Here is a 21,261-nt window from a genome sequence, read left to right as displayed (position 1 = left end):
TCGTTACGTTAAAACTTATTATGTCGGTCTAACCTAGTGTTGGACAACCTCCTAAATATGCTTGACACGTTTTCTTATTACTACTAGCCCGATTCGAAGAATGATTAAGACACGTTTAAGATCTTGGAATAATCTTTAAAAAATCGATAACTAAACAACATGTCAAAATTTACGTTTATTTCGATTCCGCTGTGATCCCAAAATATCTATCTACGATATTTCTAACGTCAAAGTGACATTGGTTGCTCGAATCGAGCTGCTTCTGTCAATTATACGACACACAAACGACATCTAAATGAGAACTTATGTAAACCAGAACTTATCGTTATCGTATCTCATTCTTCGATTCGGGCCGTAAAACAATTATCTGAAAAGATGCTGTGAACGTAAATAGCTGTTGCTGAAGGTAACTTCAGCACTATTTAAGTACTTAAATGACAGTGTCAATTAATCAATAAATAACACTAACACAGGTCATTGTAGCTGAATGCTTTGTTTAATTTGGAAAAATAAAATAAAAGTTTTAATTAACAAGGTTCTTTAATAACCGAGCACGGTAAAGACAAGGGGATCTGGGGAAGTAAGGGTCACACACAACAAACATTACGTGTGCTTACTACGGTGTGGACACCATTATTAGATGATTTTGATGAATGAAGGTTTAATAGTTTCGTGTCACTTTCGTTTTCTTGGCACAGATAACATATTAGCAGAATTAAAAAAAGACGTGTTCTTAAAAAATATATTTGTTAGGTTAATGTTTTTTTTTTTAAGTTTTCATGTATTTACTTACAAAAAGAGGCAATTTAAGCAGTGAAGCTAAATTTAGGCTTACCTATGTTAATATCTCGCTTTCGTTCTTGTCCAGTTATGATACAATGTGCAATAAAAACGCCTAATGCGCGAGCTGTGAACTCTGAGCCGCAATAAACAGGGTTATTGGCTATTGTTTCACTTTGTTTACATTATTGGACAACCTAAAAGCTTGCTGTACCGCGAATTAATCTTGAGTAATGTGTTTGTCGTGGACAAGAATACTTTAGATGAGCATGTAATTAGAAACCACTAAAGGCTATGCGAAATTAAACCTAATAGTAAAATAAATAAATAAAATCGCATTAGTTATCTCGAAGCTCGTAAATAGAAATATAATAGGTAGGTAGATAAGTGGCTAACTAGGTACCTAGCTACTTAATGTTTTTATTTTTGCTTTGTTTTTTCTGTAACTATGAAAACTTGGAGCTACGAATTGTACCGAGAGGAGTTCGTTCCTACTAGTAGAAGAAAGTAACTAGAAATCATTTCCCAATATTGATCCCTGTTGTCAGTGCCAATAGCAAAAAAAAAGCGGCCAAGTGCGAGTCGGACTCGCCCATGAAAGGTTCCGTACCATTTATGACGTATTATAAAAAACGTCTTACTAGATCTCGTTCAAACCAATTTTCGGTGGAAGTTTGCATGGTAATGTACATCATATATTTTTTTTAGGTTTATAATTCTCTTATTTTAGAAGTTACAGGGGGGGGGGACACATTTTACCACTTTGGAAGTATCTCTCGCGCAAACTATTCAGTTTAGATAAAAATGATATTAGAAACCTCAATATCATTTTGAAGACCTATCCATAGATACCCCACACGTATGGGTTTGATGAAAAAAGATTTTTTGAGTTTCAGTTCTAAGTATGGGGAACCCCCAAAATTTATTGTTTTTTTTTTCTATTAAGGTTTTTTTGTGTTTTCTATTTTTGTGTAAAAATCTTAATGCGGTTCATAGAATACATCTACTTACCAAGTTTGAACAGTATAGCTCTTATAGTTTCGGAAAAAAGTGGCTGTGACATAAACGGACAGACAGACTGACATGACGAATCTATAAGGGTTCCGTTTTTTGCCATTTGGCTACGGAACCCTAAAATAAACAGGTAATACTTATTAATACAATTTGTAGTACTAATGGGAAGAAATACTTCCTAGTCTTCCTGATAGTAGAAAGTCTAAAATCTCTGTTTTTACAGATCTTATGATCTCAAGAACAAGTCCGGTCATATATCGCATGCCAATTTATTTCAATATAGTGTTGATAACGGATTAAGTACCTACAATTGTTGAAGTGCTGTTTCTTGGCACTGTATGGCGGTTGTCAGTTTGTGAGTCGCGTTACGAAGTGAACCCATAAATTCACCGTGAAAGGCCAATTTGCCGCCTTTTCGGCTTTGTGTACCGTCGATTCGTTCGGTACGCATCTATGGCTTTTATTGTACCGTTTGTTGTCGATCTCTTTGCTTAAATTTATAACACGCATCTTTTGTTATTTGCTTAAATTACTTCTTACACTAATTGCTCTTTGACCAAATTTTGAAGCTCTGCGTACCTATAAGTATATCGCGCGCGCTACGTGTAGCTATAAACCAAGATTTCTTTATGGAATTAATTTAAAGGTACACACCTATTTTTCCTTGACCTTTTCTACTTTTTGTGAGGCATGTAGGGGTCCTCGGTTATTTTGTATGGCTATCGAGATGTTTTCTTATCCTTCTTTGTCTTCTGATAGATAAATTTCGTCAATCAATCATTTTTCCAGAAAACTTCAATGTTGACTCAAGGCGTGGCTTTTATTTAGGTGATTATTATTTTATTTCATGATACCAGTTGCAAACGGAGAGGCACGAGCAGGCTTTGGCATAAAAACCGGCTATAGTCAATCTTAATCAAATTCTGTCCTAAATATATCACCGACAGACATAGCATAAATGATGACAAATCTTACGAATCGGATCAATGCACTAATAAAATGGATTATTATTAGTAGTCTTCCGAGCGAAACGGCGCTTTGTCATCCTTTACTTTGTTGCACCCATCTTCCTAAGCTCCTTCAATTATGGTTGACTATGATATACCTAATTTCGAATTGTGGATCGGACGTTATACGGCAAGATATTTAGCAACTAAACTTACCTCTCATTTATTAGTATATGCGCATCTATATTTTATTATATTCAGTAATGTTATTTTAAAACGAAATATTGTTTTGTAATAACATCTAATCCAATTATGTACTTAAATGTTAGATCATAACCAAACTAAAATTAACTAAACGACTATTTCATTCAACAGTTAGGAACTAAATATTCTTCATATATACTATACATACATAATATACATTACCTATGTACTTAGTGACCCAAAGTCGCCAACTCCCGCCAGGTTGTAATACTTATTAAAAATGTGGACTTAGTAAATAATTCAAAAGGCGATGATGTGGATCAAGTTCTGAAACTTCGAATTAATTCAACTCAAATTACATGGGCCTGTTTTTAAATACCAATTATACGATTATTTATTTATACGTACATAATAGTGTGTAACGTAATCTATTTGCAGATCTTCAGATCTTTGATACATGCAGATATTACATCTCCAACATTGCTCTGTCTGTTTAGATGATTTCTAATTATCCATTCACAGTGAGTAATCGAATCTGACATGTCACGACCTAACTAATATATAAGTACAGTGTTAATAAGTGAAACGGTAGAAATACGATCGAAGTAGCTTTCCACTGGCTCTTCACACGGCTTGGCGATGATAAAAGCGAAAACACAATAGGGGATAGCGGGATTTAATCACGGCAAAAACCTCGTGGCTTATTATCCGAATTGTGGGGCGTTAGTTACATACAGTAAAAATGTTGTAAAATTTACAAAATTCTGTCAGTTCAGTGCACACTTGTACAGTACAGTACGAATAAGACGTAAGTACGAACTCTACGAATATGATCGTGTCAAATATTTTTGTGGCCTTCCTTGTGAAACATTTTGTTGCAGGTGACTGTACCTAGTACACACTATTCTCTCGGCTAAAAGCGTATTATGTGACAAGGAAGCACATGTTATGTACTTGCCGCTAAGTCCTGGGTGGCACCTGTACCACAGAATAAATAATAGTATTTCATACCTGTACCAATACTCGCATTATCATTTCGCGTAGTTCCCATATTGCTTAGTTTGAATGTAGGAAATTGGCGCTAAATAAAATAGTTAAATACTTAATGGTAATTGGACGTCATTTTGAGAAATGGATCCAGATGATTCAATCCACAAAGGATAAATTTATTTATTTGTTTATTTTTCAAGTAGGCATATATTGTATATCGTTGTACAATGCTCTTATGAACGTCAACTAAAGCTACGCCGACTCTAACCCTACACCTCTGACCCGACAAGATTTAAATCCCTTCTAAATTGGAGGAGGGTATCCCAATATGGGACCGGCAAGAAACTCTGCGGGACACATTTTTTCAAAACATTACATCTTATAATTAACATGCATAAAAGAAAAAAAAAAACAATTTAAATTAATATACAATTTATATTTAAAAAAAAAAACATACAGTAGGTACTTTCTTATAGAAATTTGATGCTCTAGATTGCTAATGCAGGACGTTATCATTGCCAAACATGCTATAATCGCTTATTTTATAGTATGCTCGCGAAATGAGTTTTTGCTTAACAACAATTTTGAATTTAGAGTCTGTAAACTCGATGACATTTTTGGTATCTTTTTATATAATTTTATACAATTTCCCAAGAACGACTTTCTTGTTTTAGCCAGTCCATAAGATGTTACTTTAAGCTTTGGTTTTTCTTGTAACCTTTGGCTTAGCAACATTCGTTGGGAAATTGTGTAAGTTTTTCCTTGAAAACATTATTCTTTCAAATATATATAGCGACGGCAGAGTTAGAATATGTATTTCCTTAAATAATTCTCTTAGTGACTGACGTGACCCCAAGTTGTAAATTGATCTAATTGGCCTTTTTTGCAAAATGAATGTTGAATCAATATCAGCAGCTGATCCCCACAAAATAAGCCTATAAGTAATCACACTGTTTAAGTAAGCGAAGTAGACTAACCTTCCCTACCCTACATTGGTAAGCTGCCTTCTTCTCCTTGCTGCAAACGCAGCGGAGCTCAACCTTTTAGTTAATGAAGTTACATGGTAGCCCATTGTAACTTGGACTCTGAAGTTATTCCTAGAAAAACAGTAAACAGTAGTCTTAACAAATTCTAAATTTTGAGCATTCAATTTAATATTAGAGACTATATTTTCAGTTGATGAGTTAGCTAGTGAGTATGCATTTCGGTTTACTTGGATTCATTACTAGATTATTGGCAGCAAACCAGTCGTATATCATGGAAGACTGAACTTTTTGTCAAAACTGAAAATAATTAATTTAAATGACAAATTTTCTAGGATGATTTGATGTTATAGACTCCAAAAATACTATGTCAAACTTATTAAAAAAAAAAACAGACGGACAGTTACTGACGTTGATATTTGTTCATCTCTCTGCGCTATTATGACATTTACGTTTGTTAGAAACAGACAAATTTAACAGAAGTTGCCAAGTTTTATGAATAAGAGGTACCAATTATATCTCAATTTACGTGACATTTTGTCCGGCGAGTGACTGCCAGTTATAATCATACATTACAGTTTCTCAGAAATGCAATGCCACTGACGTCCCTATTAACCTTAATTAACGAGAAATCCGGAAGAATACGGCTGTCTGTCATTGGGTCTATATTTGTAAGCCGCCTATGGAACTGGGTCGACGTCCATGGCTATTTCAGGCATATCCGTTGTTGCTATGTATAAGAGCGCTGGATTGCCATAAGTTCTCGTTGATAATCTCAAGAACCCTCTATATAGTTTTATTTTCTCTTGAGCTATTTTGTTTATTTTTGACACGCTTGGATAATTCCTAGACTATTAAACATAACGCTAGAATACTACTAGAATTACTTTACACTAGTCACGAAATAAAATAAGTAACGGGATAGGAAAACTCAGAAAAAGATTTATGGACTGTGAGAGAGATGTTATGAAACGGCGATGACGGACGGGCGAGAGAAAGGTATAGAAGAAAGGGACATGCTGCGCCGACCAAATGAATGGGATAATGGCAAGCGAATAATGTATCACAAAATAGGTATTTATTTGCATATGGAACAAATACGTACCTGCAGTTAATAAATATACTGACTTATATCAAACGGGTATTTCATGAGCTTATAAAGCGTTTCGGATTTGGTACCTAATTCTCAGCAGGTGCGTGATTCATCAGTTTCTGTATTAGCGACGGAATGTTTGTTTTATTTAGCCAACACAGCCAATCTTACATCATTATTTACATAAGGAAGTAAGTATACAAGCAGTTCGGAATGATGCTGGGCTCCTTGCGAAAGTCTTGCACGAAGTCTTATATTTAGAGTAGCATGATCCGTGGATAACTGGGTTTACTGCGGCTATTTTAAATATAGGGACGATCGTATTTTAGGTTTAGTACAACAGGAAACAACACGTTTAGCCATCGATACTGATTGCAGCATACTATTGTTATTTTTACAAGTAACTGCTGTATATTTCGCGATCGACATTGCATCTAATGTGGCTATAAATATAGAACTGTGACCAGTAAATCTTTGATATAAGACTTATTAATTTAGTTAGCCTCGCGACAATTATAGTATACCTATTTAACTCTAATATAGTCAAACATTGTATGTAGGTATTGCCACAGTTCACTTGACTAATCTTATTTTTTATCTTGCAAACTTATTAATTATTGCGTGGGCTAACTTACGAAGAGACTTTTAAGCTATACACTCATTATCATATACAACCGTAAAATAATTATTCTGATAATCATTTATAAGTGAGTAAATTACATGTAATCAACCATGGTACCTGATTATATCAAATTAAGTATATGGACAATCGATTGCTTTAAATTATTACTATTATGTTACGATCACTAAATTTTGAACGATGATAGCCATCCAGTATACTAGGTTATTGGTTTGTTATGGTTATATTAAACGCAATGTATGTTCTTTAAGAATAGTAGGATAAAAATATCCCAGACTTGGATTTACGTCCTCGCCCACGCGATCCGTGTACAAACTTACGTATTTATTCGAATATCTGTTCCCATGACGATCATCGATATTTCAAGAGGGGCGTCATTATTTTATCGCCGTTAACGTACCACTAATATCTATTTTGATATTAATTGCTACGATAAATTGAGTTGCTTTTTTAACCTATGATAACAAGTTTTTAAATATTTGCTTAACCAGTCCTCATCTTCCTGGCGTTGTCCCGGATTTTTGCCACGGCTCATGGAGAGCTTGGGTCCACTTGGTAACAAATCTCAAGAATTGGCTTAGGAACTAGTACCTATTCACGAAAGTGACTGCCATCTGACCTTCCAACCCAGAGCCTATTGGGTAACTATAAAGCCTATTGGGGTTAGTCCGGTTTCCTCACGATGTTTTCCTTCACCGAAAAGCGACTGGAAATAAGTTCCGAAAACCTCATTGATAATACCAGCCGGAGTTTGAAGCCGGAACTTCTGGATTGAAAGTCGCATGCTCTTACCGCCAGGCTACCAGCGCTCAGTAGGCTTTAACAACTGTGAAATTGGAATTGAAAATTGCATTAAAATAGAATGCGTTGTAAATTATCACAACACAAACAGTTTGTACTCTGAGGCAGATTGCCCACAGGTAGGAAAAAATAATATGAAAATGTGTATAAACATGTATTTACTATAAAACACATTGCTTATTGAGATTTTAGTACACTTCTAATAGCAATGTTAAATTCATAGAAAAATTATTGATGCTGTGCACTTGTGCAGCGTGCATAAACCTACACTTTATTTAGCTTTATTGTATGTCGTACTTATTTATTTTTCTGTTTATTTACAGGTATTGGCACAGTTTGATCATGGTTCGAAGCTGGATTTACAGTGAGTGCATAGTATTAGTTGTCATTGTCGGATAACTATCGAAATAGTTTCTTGAATACACTTTTCCCAAAGCAATATTACGATTCCACGCATTTAAAAATATCTAATGAACATTAACTTAATAATATATGGAAGCTTTTTAAAACAATAGATTTAAAAATGACTCAAGAATTCGTAGTTTATGTATGGTATTGACTAATAGAGGCGTGTTAATATTTATACATAAATTATATTATGAAATGTATGCCGAATAACGGGTCTATATTCTATATGCATCTGTAGGCGATGACCGATGTCTACCTTCGCAGGTGTAATAATTCCGCACCCACTCAAATAACTCGTATAACATTAAGGCCTGTCCATCAAATTCAATCTTTTCAATTTCCTGTAAGGTTCATTTTATAATTGCATGATTGATTTGTTATCAATAGCATCTTGCCAAAATTGCTACTAATTGGTATATCATACCACGTCATACCGTGCTTATCAATTTAATAGATACGAGTGTCTTTGGTCGTAACTGCCTATTCGTTCATTGAGAGTATGAAAGTGCTTGTAAATAGGTTGCAGTAGGAATATAATTCTGACATTTACTAGCACAACTCATTAAAGTTATCACAAAAACGAATACTTGATTTATATAATATTATATGCAAGTCTGTGTGCAAGTGCTTGTAAGTAGGTTGTAGTAGCAATACAATTCTGACATTTACTACCACAACTCATTCTAAGTGATAGAACAAGATGCAAGCTTTTGTTCTTGCGACTATGCGTTGCGGTTTTACGAATTTAATTTAGAAATATAATTATGAAATGTTCTACAATAATAAGTAAGTCTCCAATACATTTTGTTCCTCTTAATTATATTAAAATAAATTTCAAACAGAAATGTTTAGAACGAACATTAGCGTTAGCTACTTGCATGGTAAGCGACCAACTTTAAGGCAACGAAGCACCTTTTTGCAGGTATTCCTGAAAAAACAAGCCATATTAGCCCTGACTTGCCTAATGAGTACTTAACGCTCTGCCTTTGGCAACAAGGTACTTAATAAAACCAGGAAAAAGCCAACCACTACTTTCTTCAAGCTTAGTTTCGGACAGCGTCCAGAAGTTATGCCCAAACATTTATTTATTTTTATACTCCAATTATAAATCAAAGACAGATGTAATGCATGATTCAACATAAATACCGCTAATCAGTATTTTATTGCTCAATGATGCCCCGTAATCATGAGCAGCATTGCCTAAACTGTGCTAATGATACACGCACCGTTCATCGCCCACGGAAGCCGTCATCATCCATCAAAATAATCATCGATTGTCTTTGCTCTTTCTCTCGCTACTGCCGATCTGTGTCAATCGAATCGTGTGATGTTTAAATTACACGCCCGACCATACACAAGGAAATATGCATTCATATATTCTTCATTTCATTTGGCTATGTTAAAGGCGATAACACACACACAGGTACATTAAAATACTGAAAACTGACATAGCTTTGCAAGAGATTTAACTGATGAAGATGCTTTACATATGATTAACGGCCTCCTAGCTTAGTCAGTAGTGACACTGCCAAGTGCCAAAGAAGTACTCAAAGCCGGAAGTCCAGGGTTTGAATCATGGTACGCGAATTTTTATGTGTGTTCATCACAAGTACTTGTTTCTAAGTTACGGGTATTTTCTATGTATTTCAGTATTTATCTATAACCTATATCATATACCTATATATATATCGTCATCTATACACCGTGTTTTTTTCCGTTAATTTCAAGGGTACATTTCTGAGCTTCAATTAAGTAACTTTCTTAAAGACACCGGTATTCCAATTAACTCCATTTCGAAAATAATAAATAATTTATTTTTATCTTGTAAGGCCCTTACGAGCGTATACACTTGTCTTAAGGCCTGTTTACATATTGATTAGTGTTTAGTACGAGTGTGTACATTTGCTACTAAATATTATCTCGGACGATTGATGTTCGAAATGACATTCATGTGTCACAGTTTTCAATTATTTGGTTGAATTAAATGTAATGCCCGTATTACAACAACGCTACATACAACATTTAATTACTTTTTATTTTTAAAAAAATGTTTGAAAAGTAACTTTGCCATATAGTTTCCTTAAACGTAACCTAACCTAACCCATACCCCAGAGTTAACGGAATTCAATAAAAACACGGTGTATAGTACCCAACCCACAACAGAAGCCTTATTACTAAGCTTACTTGGGACTAGGTCGATCTGTGTACAATTGTCCTTTAGTATTTATTTTACTATTTATTAATCTGTGACAACGACCACAGGGCTGTCGGTTACATACAAGCTACAGTGATTAAAATTATATTGTCCTTTTATTGCCTAATTGAAATATAACTTTGGCTCTAAATTACACAACTAATGTAACATTCACACAAGTAAGATTGAATTGTAATATTAAGTGATATATCATATTTTCGTATGACACTTTGAACCTAACGACTAAATTAACTTATTAATCACAGTTGTATTGTTTTTTTAGATATATGATTAATAGTGTCAATTAAAACGAAAGCCTTGAATCTATTGCTTTCCATGTGATTTATTTGACAGGTCAAAGTAAGCGAAATTGAAACGACCTTACGAACTGCCTACTTAATTAGACTTATTTATTTACTCTCGGTTTTGCTGTTGCGTAATCGTTTTCACTTTTACTTGGTTATCGAGATTATTCAAACAGGACATGAAATGATCAAACGATTTAGGAAACCCAGCTAACCGGTCCTAACGGCATTACATTAACGTTTGAAACTGGAATGTCGAGACATATCGCACAACATGTTTCTCTCCTAAATAATTCATAAGATTTAACCATAACGCTCATTCAAAATCATGACCATTAAATTTTGGCAATTGATATTAAAACCCAAATTACACATTTCACACTTAGCTTTCTAATAGGTGATCGGAAATCGCTAACGAATTAAATTCTCTGCATTCGCTTTCGTTTCATTAATTTTATGAGATTTATTTAGCAATGAGATATGCAGCAATTATAATTTAATGAATGAATTTATCACCCATGTATAATTCTTCTCCGATTATGGGTGCAGCCAAATGTTGCCAAACAACTTTACCTGGCACTATTGCACTTGGCACCTTGCATTAATAAATGCTGCATAAATCATAACGCTTATGACAGGCTGTTATTCAGTCGAGACAAATAAAGGCCATTATAGTGAACCAGTGTTTTAACAAACTGCGTGTTGTGGCTAAGGTTGGACTAGTTTGACGATACGATAGTTAAATTTAATGACTTTAGTTGTTATGACATCGTTGGAACATGTTCGGTGAAGATAAATCTAACATTGCGTAAGGGCGATCTTTATCGATCGACGAAAAATGCACTATCGTCTATAGATCATGTTATTCCTGAGATAATATCAAGAAGTACAAGCTCGTGTGGGATGGCCGTGTGTAACAAACATTTGAATGCATGGCGTGTATGTTACATTACAACTAACACCGACTAATTTGTTCCGCTGAGAACGGATTGCCAATGTCACGAGCCTGGCGAGCTATTCTTGATACATATTTTGTCACAGATGTTAAACGGTTCCTACTTATTCTCCACCATGAATTTCTTATAGGTACTTATACTGTTTATTGAATTGAGCGCTTATCATAACATTGAAAACCGTGTTTTATCGACATCACATCAACCGTAACAAAATCGTTTCAATTACATCCGTAAATACTACTTTGGCTTTTTATTTTTAGTAATAAAACGAATTGTATTGCAGCCACTGTTGATATTTCACGTTTTCCAAGCGTCATAAAACGGACAAGTCGCGAATCGGGTCGTAATGTTACGATTTTTAAGGACTGCCTGGTTACGCGATCTCATTCAACTCAATTTAATAACCAATTGTGACCGACGAATGCCCATTTGATAATCGACGTCACATTTACGACGCGTTTACTACGAGTTTCACTTGCTGATTAATAGGTCTTCGATGGTTCCTGAAACTAGGTACATGAAAAGAAAGCAATGCCATTTGTCTATCTAAACAATCAAAGCACGACCTAGAATCACACGGCTTGCCCTGTCATATTTTGCTCTGTTATTTACTTGGAGGTTATTTAGCATCAACCTTTCATTGTTCGCTGTTGACAACATGTCCACAGTCCAGTAGTAGAGACGTATGTTTCTTATTCTAAGCCGCATTCGCCTGTCTACACCTGCGTGCCTTATTTTAGATTAGCGCTGGCCGTGGTGCGCGTTGCAAGGTGATGCTGGATTATTTTCACATTCTGGGTCACGCAGTGTTTTGTCTCAGGGACATCTCCCATTCGCGAGGCCACTGAATATTTCGACGGCATCCCGGTATTTAAGAACTAGTCCAACGTTACTTAATATTTGTCAACTGTCAACCTGGACAACAATAAAATGCTACGCTGCACTCGCTGGACTGTGTTCTTTGTTTACGATGGCGTTTTATAATGTTGTAAATCAGCATTTCGGATTCACTTCATAAATAACGATACCGTATTCAACGCGACCTTTTTTGTATTCACAGCTTTCTCGTTCAGACCGCAACGTATTGCTTTAACCTAAAATTCCGTCAGTTTTCTCAAATATCGTGACTGGTCCGGCGACCCGTTAATCGGATGATGCATGTGCAACGTATGCGTACGACTATGTCATGTAATAAAGGTATTTTTATTTAATATCTCTTGCCAAGTGACCGTGCATGGTGAATCATAAGGTGCAAAGCCACGTTAGCGTTCGTCATAACCCTTCTGCCAAGGATTGAAGGTCGGTTATTGCTCGATTAGCACTAATCATACGACGAATGTAGTCTCCGATGTTCCGCAGTGCATGCATTTTTGCTATCCTCAGCAATCGCACCGCCATCTATCAACTTGTTGCATTCTAAATAACCTCTTTTAACAGAAAACTAAGCCTATTCGACGGTATTAGAGTCGAAATTCTAACGAACAGCATCGCAGTGTAAATTAATGTTCCAGGTAGATTTTTTTGCGAACGAATCAACATTCCATTATAGTAACCCAGAAGGTATCTTATTGAATTTTTGTATTGAATATTTCAATTAGCCGCAAAATCTATGTGTATTCCAAACCAGGTGTTGGTTATTTGTCTTTGTTCAACATATAACATGACTCAATTCCGTTCCGTGGGCGGCTAATTATCGAGAACAGCCTGATTTATGTGGCCGTTATTGTTCTAATGCACTTTAAAGGCATACGCGGAAACTACGTATTATGCACTAGTATCCTAGATACCAGCGTTTTAGGAATCAGTATCTAGTACGAATACATGTTGAAAAAGAACATTTAAAAAATTAACTAATTGACCCATTTTTGATCTTTAGTCGCCTGCGCCGTTAATCTACATATACTTGCTTTTCTATAGACTTTATTATCAAATTTTTTTGGATTAACTTGCTAGGTAACTCTTTATTTTTTATTGTAAACTGACGAATAGCAGAATAAACTGACAACAGGGTTAGTCCATTAAATCAGTACCAACCTACCCGCTACTGAGTGTACAGACAAAGTTGAGAGGCCACTTTTTTTCCTACAGAACCCTTAATTCAACACTTGGCCAGTCATTGTTAGCACCTGTGTCGTCGTGTCATCAACACAACGCGACCCGATCACGCATACCCGTCGAATGCTCTGAATTAAATTGATCAGAACCGACCTTGGGACCGTCTCCGTTACAAATCGCGTTTACATAGGTATAGCAGGCGGCCATTATGCAATTACTGAAAGGTACACAAAAGGTCTTAAATGCATAAAAGGTATTTAAGTAGTACACGACCAAATATCGCTTTCTGAATACAGGATACCTAGGACGGATTTGATTGCATGCATTATATTGTACCTAATGACATTATAAGCATAAGTTCTTTTGCTGAACTTAAATGCTGACTGATGTTAGATGATGACTGGTTACTGGAATAATCATCGATGGAATCCTTTCGACATCAAATCACTGCAAGTTTTTTTGCTTTTATGAACACGCGATGATCTTCGTAGAAGTACATCTAAAAGATAATTATACAAGAACTAGCACAATTGTAACAAGGACTGTTAAACTTAAACTCTGGAATTCTGACAGCTGTCATAATTTGACGTTTTAGGGATTGTAATCATGTTTTACTGTACATATTATTATCCATTATTTTTTAATGAAGTTAATATTTTTTGCATGAACTTTTATTTAACTCGGAAACACATTCGCATTCGCACGTCCAAGTTGATACTGTTAAAGCCGAATGATGAGTCATGCCATAACAACAGTTTTCCAAATTATTTGGAGGAATATTTGACAGCTGACAATGGCAACTGCGTCTCTTTTTACGAAACTGCAACACTGGATTTATTTTATTTTTCGCTGGACAGTATAAGTATTAATATATTTATACTGTCCAGCCATTTATTTCATAAAGCTGAGACGAGATTGTACAAAGTATACAATTTTTTTTTATACTACGTCGGTGGCGAACAAGCATACGGCCCGCCTGACGGTAAGCAGTCTCCGTAGCCTATGTACGCCTGCAACTCGTTACATGCGCGTTGCCGACAGTAAATTAGACTATCTTCGTTTTCACAAATTAAGTATTATTATGTTTGTAAGTAAAAACAATTATGTCGTAATGGAAATAAGTACCATATTTTATTTTGACTTGTAATTCTCACCACAAATTTAAGGAGTATTTTTTGCCTGGCAGTCCCAGGAAACGTCAAAATTCCACGGAACTAAAAACGAGAAATTACATTGTAGAAACTTTGTTGGACTTCTAGAAAACACAACTGAATGTTATTTAATTGTATCCAGAATAGTATATACATAACATTAGATAGAAACTTTTATGTACAATCTACAGATGGCATGATGTGATATCGAAATTTAAAATCTTACTTAGAGGTTTATTTATTTATTTACTTACTTTTAATACGTTTAGGTAATATGAATTAGTCTGGCCGGTGGAGAGACATAACGAAGTATTCGTGCGCTAATAATCGCAATCAAATTCCGCACTTAGAAACAGTCGTATGTCCCCAACGATGCGGTGCTCTCGGGTCTTTTTAAATGGCACGCGAAATTAGGAAAGCCGAGGGTCCGACCCTCGCCCCTACCTGATGCAACTGTGCTGTTGTTAAAAACCCTTAACGAGTGCATCTGAACCAGCGTAAGGATCACTTGAAGATACAATAAACATGTGCGTTCGGAGATCTCTGTTATACTGGTCTAATGGTCTTAGACTGGCTGGGTAAGGTTAAGAATTTCAACCCTGCAGTATTGATTAACGCCCCTTGTATGTCCTTCATTTGTTTTCTATAGCCCATAGATTTTAGGAATAATTCCAAGTGTAAATAATAGGTTCTGGTTTACGTAGATCGTATAACCTATAATATATTTTCTCAAATAATAACGTAAATAGAGACATAAGAACTAAAATAATAGGTTATGAATTGTAACATTTTAGGTAACGTAATATAGGTATTTACTTAATAATATGAGTATACAAGTACATGTTATGGTTTTTTTCATTCTACCTACAGTATGATTTAAACGATGACGATGAAACGTGCGCTAAAAAAGATTTTCCTCAATATCGTGGACTTGTTATAAATAACAGGATATTGCGTACGATGTTATTAAAAATACCGAACTGATCCTCAAGTTCCATTCAGTTAATCCCTGTATATACATATTCTTTTACACATACATATATTATTTCATGTTGTTGTGACCTTCCCAAGACTCTAAACAATTTATTTTTGTGTTAGTTCGTTCGTTCGCTGTTAATATTCTCACAAAATTATTGAGTATAAATCTTCTAGTAGTTCTAATTATAATAGAGATAGAGCAAGTCCTTTCCACTTAGCAACAATAACAAAACGAACTGATTACAATTATCTGAAATATGTAACGTAAACGAGTGGCAAAATAAAATGAATTAATTCACAATTAATTGACGTAATCAAAAATCAATTTACGATTAAAATGTAATGACTTTTGACGACCACTTTGGTTGTTTTAACTGCCTGCCAGCTGTGCAAAAAAAATATTTAATAACAATTTAGGAACCGAAAGTTAGATACTTAGGTAGGTACAGTCAAAAAAACTATTAGCTTAACACCTGTGCATAAAACTAAGTATTCAGGGATGACATGCTAACAGTTTTCTGACTGTACATTATATTTTTTTCACCACCGGATCATAAAAGCTCTTTATTCTTCAAAAATTGATGAGAAAATTGCATTCTTTTACAAGCTTTTACATAATTTACAAATTTAGTACCTATTTTACTTGTTTAATTAGGTCAATTATCAAAATAAACAAGATTTAAGGCTAATTAAGTATGTTAAGTTTTAGGTTTTGGTATTAATACAATACAGACGAAAGGTGGTAAACCAACGCATTATTTAACCAAAATCGTTTTAATGAAAAAGTAATATAGCCCGCACAGTTGACTGTTGCAGATTGTATCTCAAATGAAATTTTGGACGAAACGCGTATTTTATTTTCTTTGTTTCTCATCCGACGCTACACAAAAGATGCACGCGTAAATATGACATTACGGGAGATTAGAACCGATTAGAGCGCACGTCGGCCGAGATAACGGTGATAACGTCTGATAAAAGCGTGATGAGCTACCGGCGAGATTGCATTCCTCGGGGCATCTCGCGATAACGGCGGTGTAAACAAACAAATGTGCTTCCATTCATTGTTTTGCTCATTATGGCCATATTTGTGTTTGTTATTGTTGTCAGCTCTTTCTTTTGAAGTTGTGACAATTGTCCCTCATTTTACACACAATTAAAGATAATGCGGACACTGTGATGCGGTTGAGCATGCTTTTTGGGAATCCCCTAAAGCACCTCTCCCAGATGAATAATATTCCTCAGATACTTGAGGCTCCGTAGGTGTTGTTCTTCTTTCACTCTCACTGAGCGTAAGCGTGAGCGAGATGGATGTGCGTGCTACCGCGGATATAACGTATTTGAATTTTAATATGTTGTAAGTTTTAACAAAAAAAAGTACCTAATCGATGAGTTCCTCCAAAAATAAAATTGCGCATTTTTATAGGCATTTTTCATGTTTGGCTTTTGTGCATAAATAGTTACAAATTTTTAAAGTGCGTTCTAGATCTATGTTCGTAATTTTTGACTATCGAGCAAAAGTCAAATCTGGATACGAATCCCTAAAGTCCGTAGAAAAAATCCTCAAGATTGTTAATTAAATGTGTGGCAACTTTATTATCCGCATTGTGATCTAAAAAAGCAGTTAAAGTTTTCATACACTCCGCTCTCTGAACCTACGGCACCTTGAAGTCAACTTTGTATTCTTTGAACTTTGTAGTCGAAAACTCAAATTAAAATCTCCATCCGATATAAATTTATAAAATGTTATCAAACCAAATTAATTACACGTTAGAAAGTAACATAATTATTTGTTTTAAAAAATCTTGTAACTGCAGTAAGATTTACCTATTACATATGAGCATGACTGTATCAGTGACCCACTAAAGTTCTTATTGTTGACACAGCACCTGCTGCCATTGCTTTTATTTGCCTCACCCGCCCCGAGATTTCTGGTGAAAAGCGCAATTTTTGCTTCCAATGCCTAATAATTATACTTACTTAAATTCACCTCCGATAAGAGGCCATCCATTATTTTTTTATATTGAAATCGTATTAGTTTAACCGGACCTATTTTCTCCTTCCAGACCTTCACAGCATGGTGCAACAGCCACCTCCGCAAAGCCGGCACCGGCATCGAAAACATCGAGGACGACTTCCGCAACGGCCTGAAGCTCATGCTGCTGCTCGAGGTCATCTCGGGCGAGACCCTTCCCAAGCCCGACCGCGGCAAGATGAGGTTCCACAAGATCGCCAATGTCAATAAGGCGTTGGACTTCATCGCTTCTAAAGGTACTTACATCCTAAATGTGTGTTCATTTTGCCCGAATCCGACGTGCTATACTATGTGTGCGCTGCACCCACGGAAATCTGGACGCACCTTAACAGCAACAAGTCATACGAAAAAAGCTGGTCCCATACAATCGAAGTTACGCTCTCATTAAAACGGCATTTAAAGTACCTCCATGAAGCTTGGCATAAACATTTAGGTACCTACGTAATACTAGTGGTAATCCCAGTAATCAGGTCTGTAGTCCTGCAAAAAAGGAGGCAATGGTGGGTATCTACTTGTGATAAAGTTGTTAAAGATATTTCTTGCCGGAGTGCAAGCTCAGTACCATGTTGGAATACATACATTGGTAGGTACAGTCAGCTACAGAGAAAAAAAGTGCATAGAAGTATGTAGGTATGGAAAGGTGCTAAGCGAATAGTATTGCTGACTGTAAATCGAAAAGAAATATTTAATTTAGATAAAAAAACCACCACCTATAAACCTGTTTAACCTCTCCTACAAAATACACGCACATGGTCTTAATTAATGACGTTTATTGTAAGTGACTAATATAAACATAATTTCACAAAACAAATATAGAGACAATTTAAGTATATTTCAAGAAAAATGCTTCAATTGATGCTCCGTACCATTAATGAGACCGCTGCAACGTTGGATTTCAACTTAATAATGGTATTGCTGACTGTAAATCGAAAAGAAATATTTAATTTAGATAAAAAAACCACCACCTATAAACCTGTTTAACCTCTCCTACAAAATACACGCACATGGTCTTAATTAATGACGTTTATTGTAAGTGACTAATTTAAACATAATTTCACAAAACAAATATAGAGACAACTTAAGTATATTTCAAGAAAAATACTTCAATTGATGCTCCGTACCATTAATGAGACCGCTGCAACGTTGGATTTCAACTTAATAATGGGTTAACAGGAAAATAAACAGAATTAATTGAAATAAAGATAATTACAATTTGCTCCTGTAAATAACTTCCTTGGCCAAAAAATCGTCATAGCCATTCAGCGGAGGAATGTAGCCAGCATTATAAAAAAAAAAAAAAAAAAAATTCATTTATTTCAAGCTATTATGGGCACCCTTCCGCAGGGTACAGATTTTGGGGGACATTTTTGATAGTAAGTTAGTTTGTATTTAATTGTAATTTATTTTATAAGGCAAATTTTAGATACTAAGATATTCCTAAAAACGTAATTATGTCACTTGTTCAATTTATATTCAAGAGCAATATACAAAAAAGGGTTAATTAGGAAATTAAATAGTAACTTATAACTCCTTTTAATTAAGATAACATTTTCCGTCCCTCTCACTGTATGAGAGTTCCATGTATAATACAATTTTAGCATTAGTAAAGCATCGTATTTTTTAAATTGTGAAATTAAAAGGATTCATGCTAAGGATCAACTAAAGATACATACCTGCGTTGTAAACTTTGTTGAAATATCCATTTTAACATTTCAGGCGTAAAGTTGGTATCTATCGGCGCTGAAGAAATCGTCGATGGCAACTTGAAGATGACGCTGGGTATGATCTGGACCATTATCCTGCGATTCGCCATCCAGGACATCTCAGTCGAAGAAATGACCGCCAAGGTACGTAGCTGATTACCAGTATTGATGCCAATTACACAACACAAACACAAAATACTAGCAGTCGCCACTTTTTTTTTTTAATTATAAACTGATCGGCGAATGGTTGGAATTTTAAGAATGGGAGGGCCTAAGATGGAGCTCACCGGTTCAGTAGTAGCCTCTATACTCTTGCTTTAAAGAGAACGAGGTCCTATTTATCAGGGAATACAGATGGCGGGAGCCGCATTCCATTCTTCGTATTTTACTTCGTACTTCGTATTTTTTATAAGAAAGAACAGCAACTGTAACCTGACTTCTGATAAACCGTCAGCTGAGATTCCCGGCAGGCATACATAAAAAGCTAAGTTAATAAAAAAATCAAACAGTTACGTATACCAAAGCCTGGAAGGTGCGTCCAGGATACCAATTTTTTCCATGGCATTCTGATACAGTATCCATACATTGCAGTATCAATGTCACTCAAGTGTTATAATAGTAAAACAGACGGAGCTAAGATAGTCGTATTTTTACTTTACATTTAAATATTTCGGCTTGATTTAACTGGATTTTTAGGATTTAATATTTTTAGACATTACTATTCTGGTAGACTCAGACTAAGATAAGCTGGCAGCGACTTTGACAGGCTTTTATATTAAACGTCAAACTTCTATGAAAATATGACGTTTACTTAACACTTTTACAGGCTGGGATATCAAAATCGCTGCCAACTTGGCTTGGTCTGACTCTGACAGATTTGATTATACATATTCCTCTTTAATGTACCTTTCATTATAACACGAATATTCAACACCAAAACCATTTCCCACTTACAGGAAGGTCTCCTCCTATGGTGCCAACGCAAGACAGCCCCGTACAAGAACGTGAACGTGCAGAACTTCCACCTGTCCTTCAAGGACGGTCTGGCATTCTGCGCACTCATCCACAGGCACAGGCCCGACCTGATCGACTACAGCAAGCTGTCCAAGGACAACCCGCTCGAGAACCTCAACACGGCGTTCGATGTCGCTGAGAAGTATCTCGACATCCCGCGCATGTTGGACCCTGATGGTGAGTTTTATCTTGATATAATAGACACGTCGCTCCGCGGTGTGAGCGAGACAACGCTATGGTCGTATATAGCGATGTCCCGCTTGCACATCGCAGCGGCCTGCCGATCTGCTTTCAATATGAAGACGGCTTGATATGTTTTCCCATATAGATAAGGACATTTTAAATTTCATCAAATGTATGCCTACATAGGCGCTCTTCCTTTTCCGTGCTGACTGATTTGCTATCGACCACAATAGATTGTTCTTCTAATTACTATACATTTTTATTAGAAAGTCAGTTGTACTCGCAATTAATCTAAAATGTAGTGCGAGTCGGTCTCGTGCAGCAAGAAGCTGATATTATGTAATATTACTTTATTAGTATGATAACCAAATATTATACAAACGGATAGATTTCTTTATTTTTTTAATGGAAACCAAAAAGTCAACAAAACTAAATAAAGACAAGCTACCTAAAAAAGTGGAGAACTGTACAAGAAAGAAAGCCCCTGCAAGCTGCACATTTTCGACGGGTATTAACTTAAATTGGGCATTACAGACCTTATTAACACACCAAAGCCGGACGAGCGCGCCATAATGACCTATGTGTCATGTTACTACCACGCCTTCCAAGGCGCGCAGCAGGTACAGATGGCCGAAGCTACCCCAGCAACCTTACCATGAAATGATTACGGCCGTATTCACTAACTCACTCTCAGTGTCCGCTCACACTAATATGAGTACGAGCGAGACGCAATGCAAGTTTGTGAATACGACCGCAGTAAACTCGTGGTAAGGGTACGTTTGAGCCCTTAACGCCTTTTGTGTGTCACTTATAGCATGAATCAGCCGCTC

The 21,261-nt window shown here is 35.8% G+C and overlaps 1 protein-coding gene across 2 annotated transcripts in view; it reads left to right on the top strand.

Moving 5' to 3' along the window:
• Nucleotides 1-21,261, top strand: part of LOC133525773 (alpha-actinin, sarcomeric) — a 51,036-nt gene that overhangs the window by 8,197 nt on the left and 21,578 nt on the right. Inside the window, exons 2-5 of one of the 2 annotated variants that reach the window (XM_061862155.1) lie at nucleotides 17,563-17,767; nucleotides 19,248-19,378; nucleotides 20,191-20,425; nucleotides 20,966-21,051. In XM_061862155.1, coding sequence (XP_061718139.1) covers nucleotides 17,563-17,767; nucleotides 19,248-19,378; nucleotides 20,191-20,425; nucleotides 20,966-21,051 — 657 coding nt within the window. The remainder of the gene's footprint in view (nucleotides 1-17,562; nucleotides 17,768-19,247; nucleotides 19,379-20,190; nucleotides 20,426-20,965; nucleotides 21,052-21,261) is intronic. The other variant, XM_061862156.1, reaches the window with a different exon arrangement.

Source organism: Cydia pomonella, chromosome 15, assembly GCF_033807575.1.
Source record: "Cydia pomonella isolate Wapato2018A chromosome 15, ilCydPomo1, whole genome shotgun sequence".
Taxonomy (NCBI): Eukaryota; Metazoa; Arthropoda; class Insecta; order Lepidoptera; family Tortricidae; genus Cydia; species Cydia pomonella.
The sequence above is the reverse complement of the archived record's forward strand: the minus strand, read 5'-3'. Positions and strand labels throughout refer to the sequence as shown.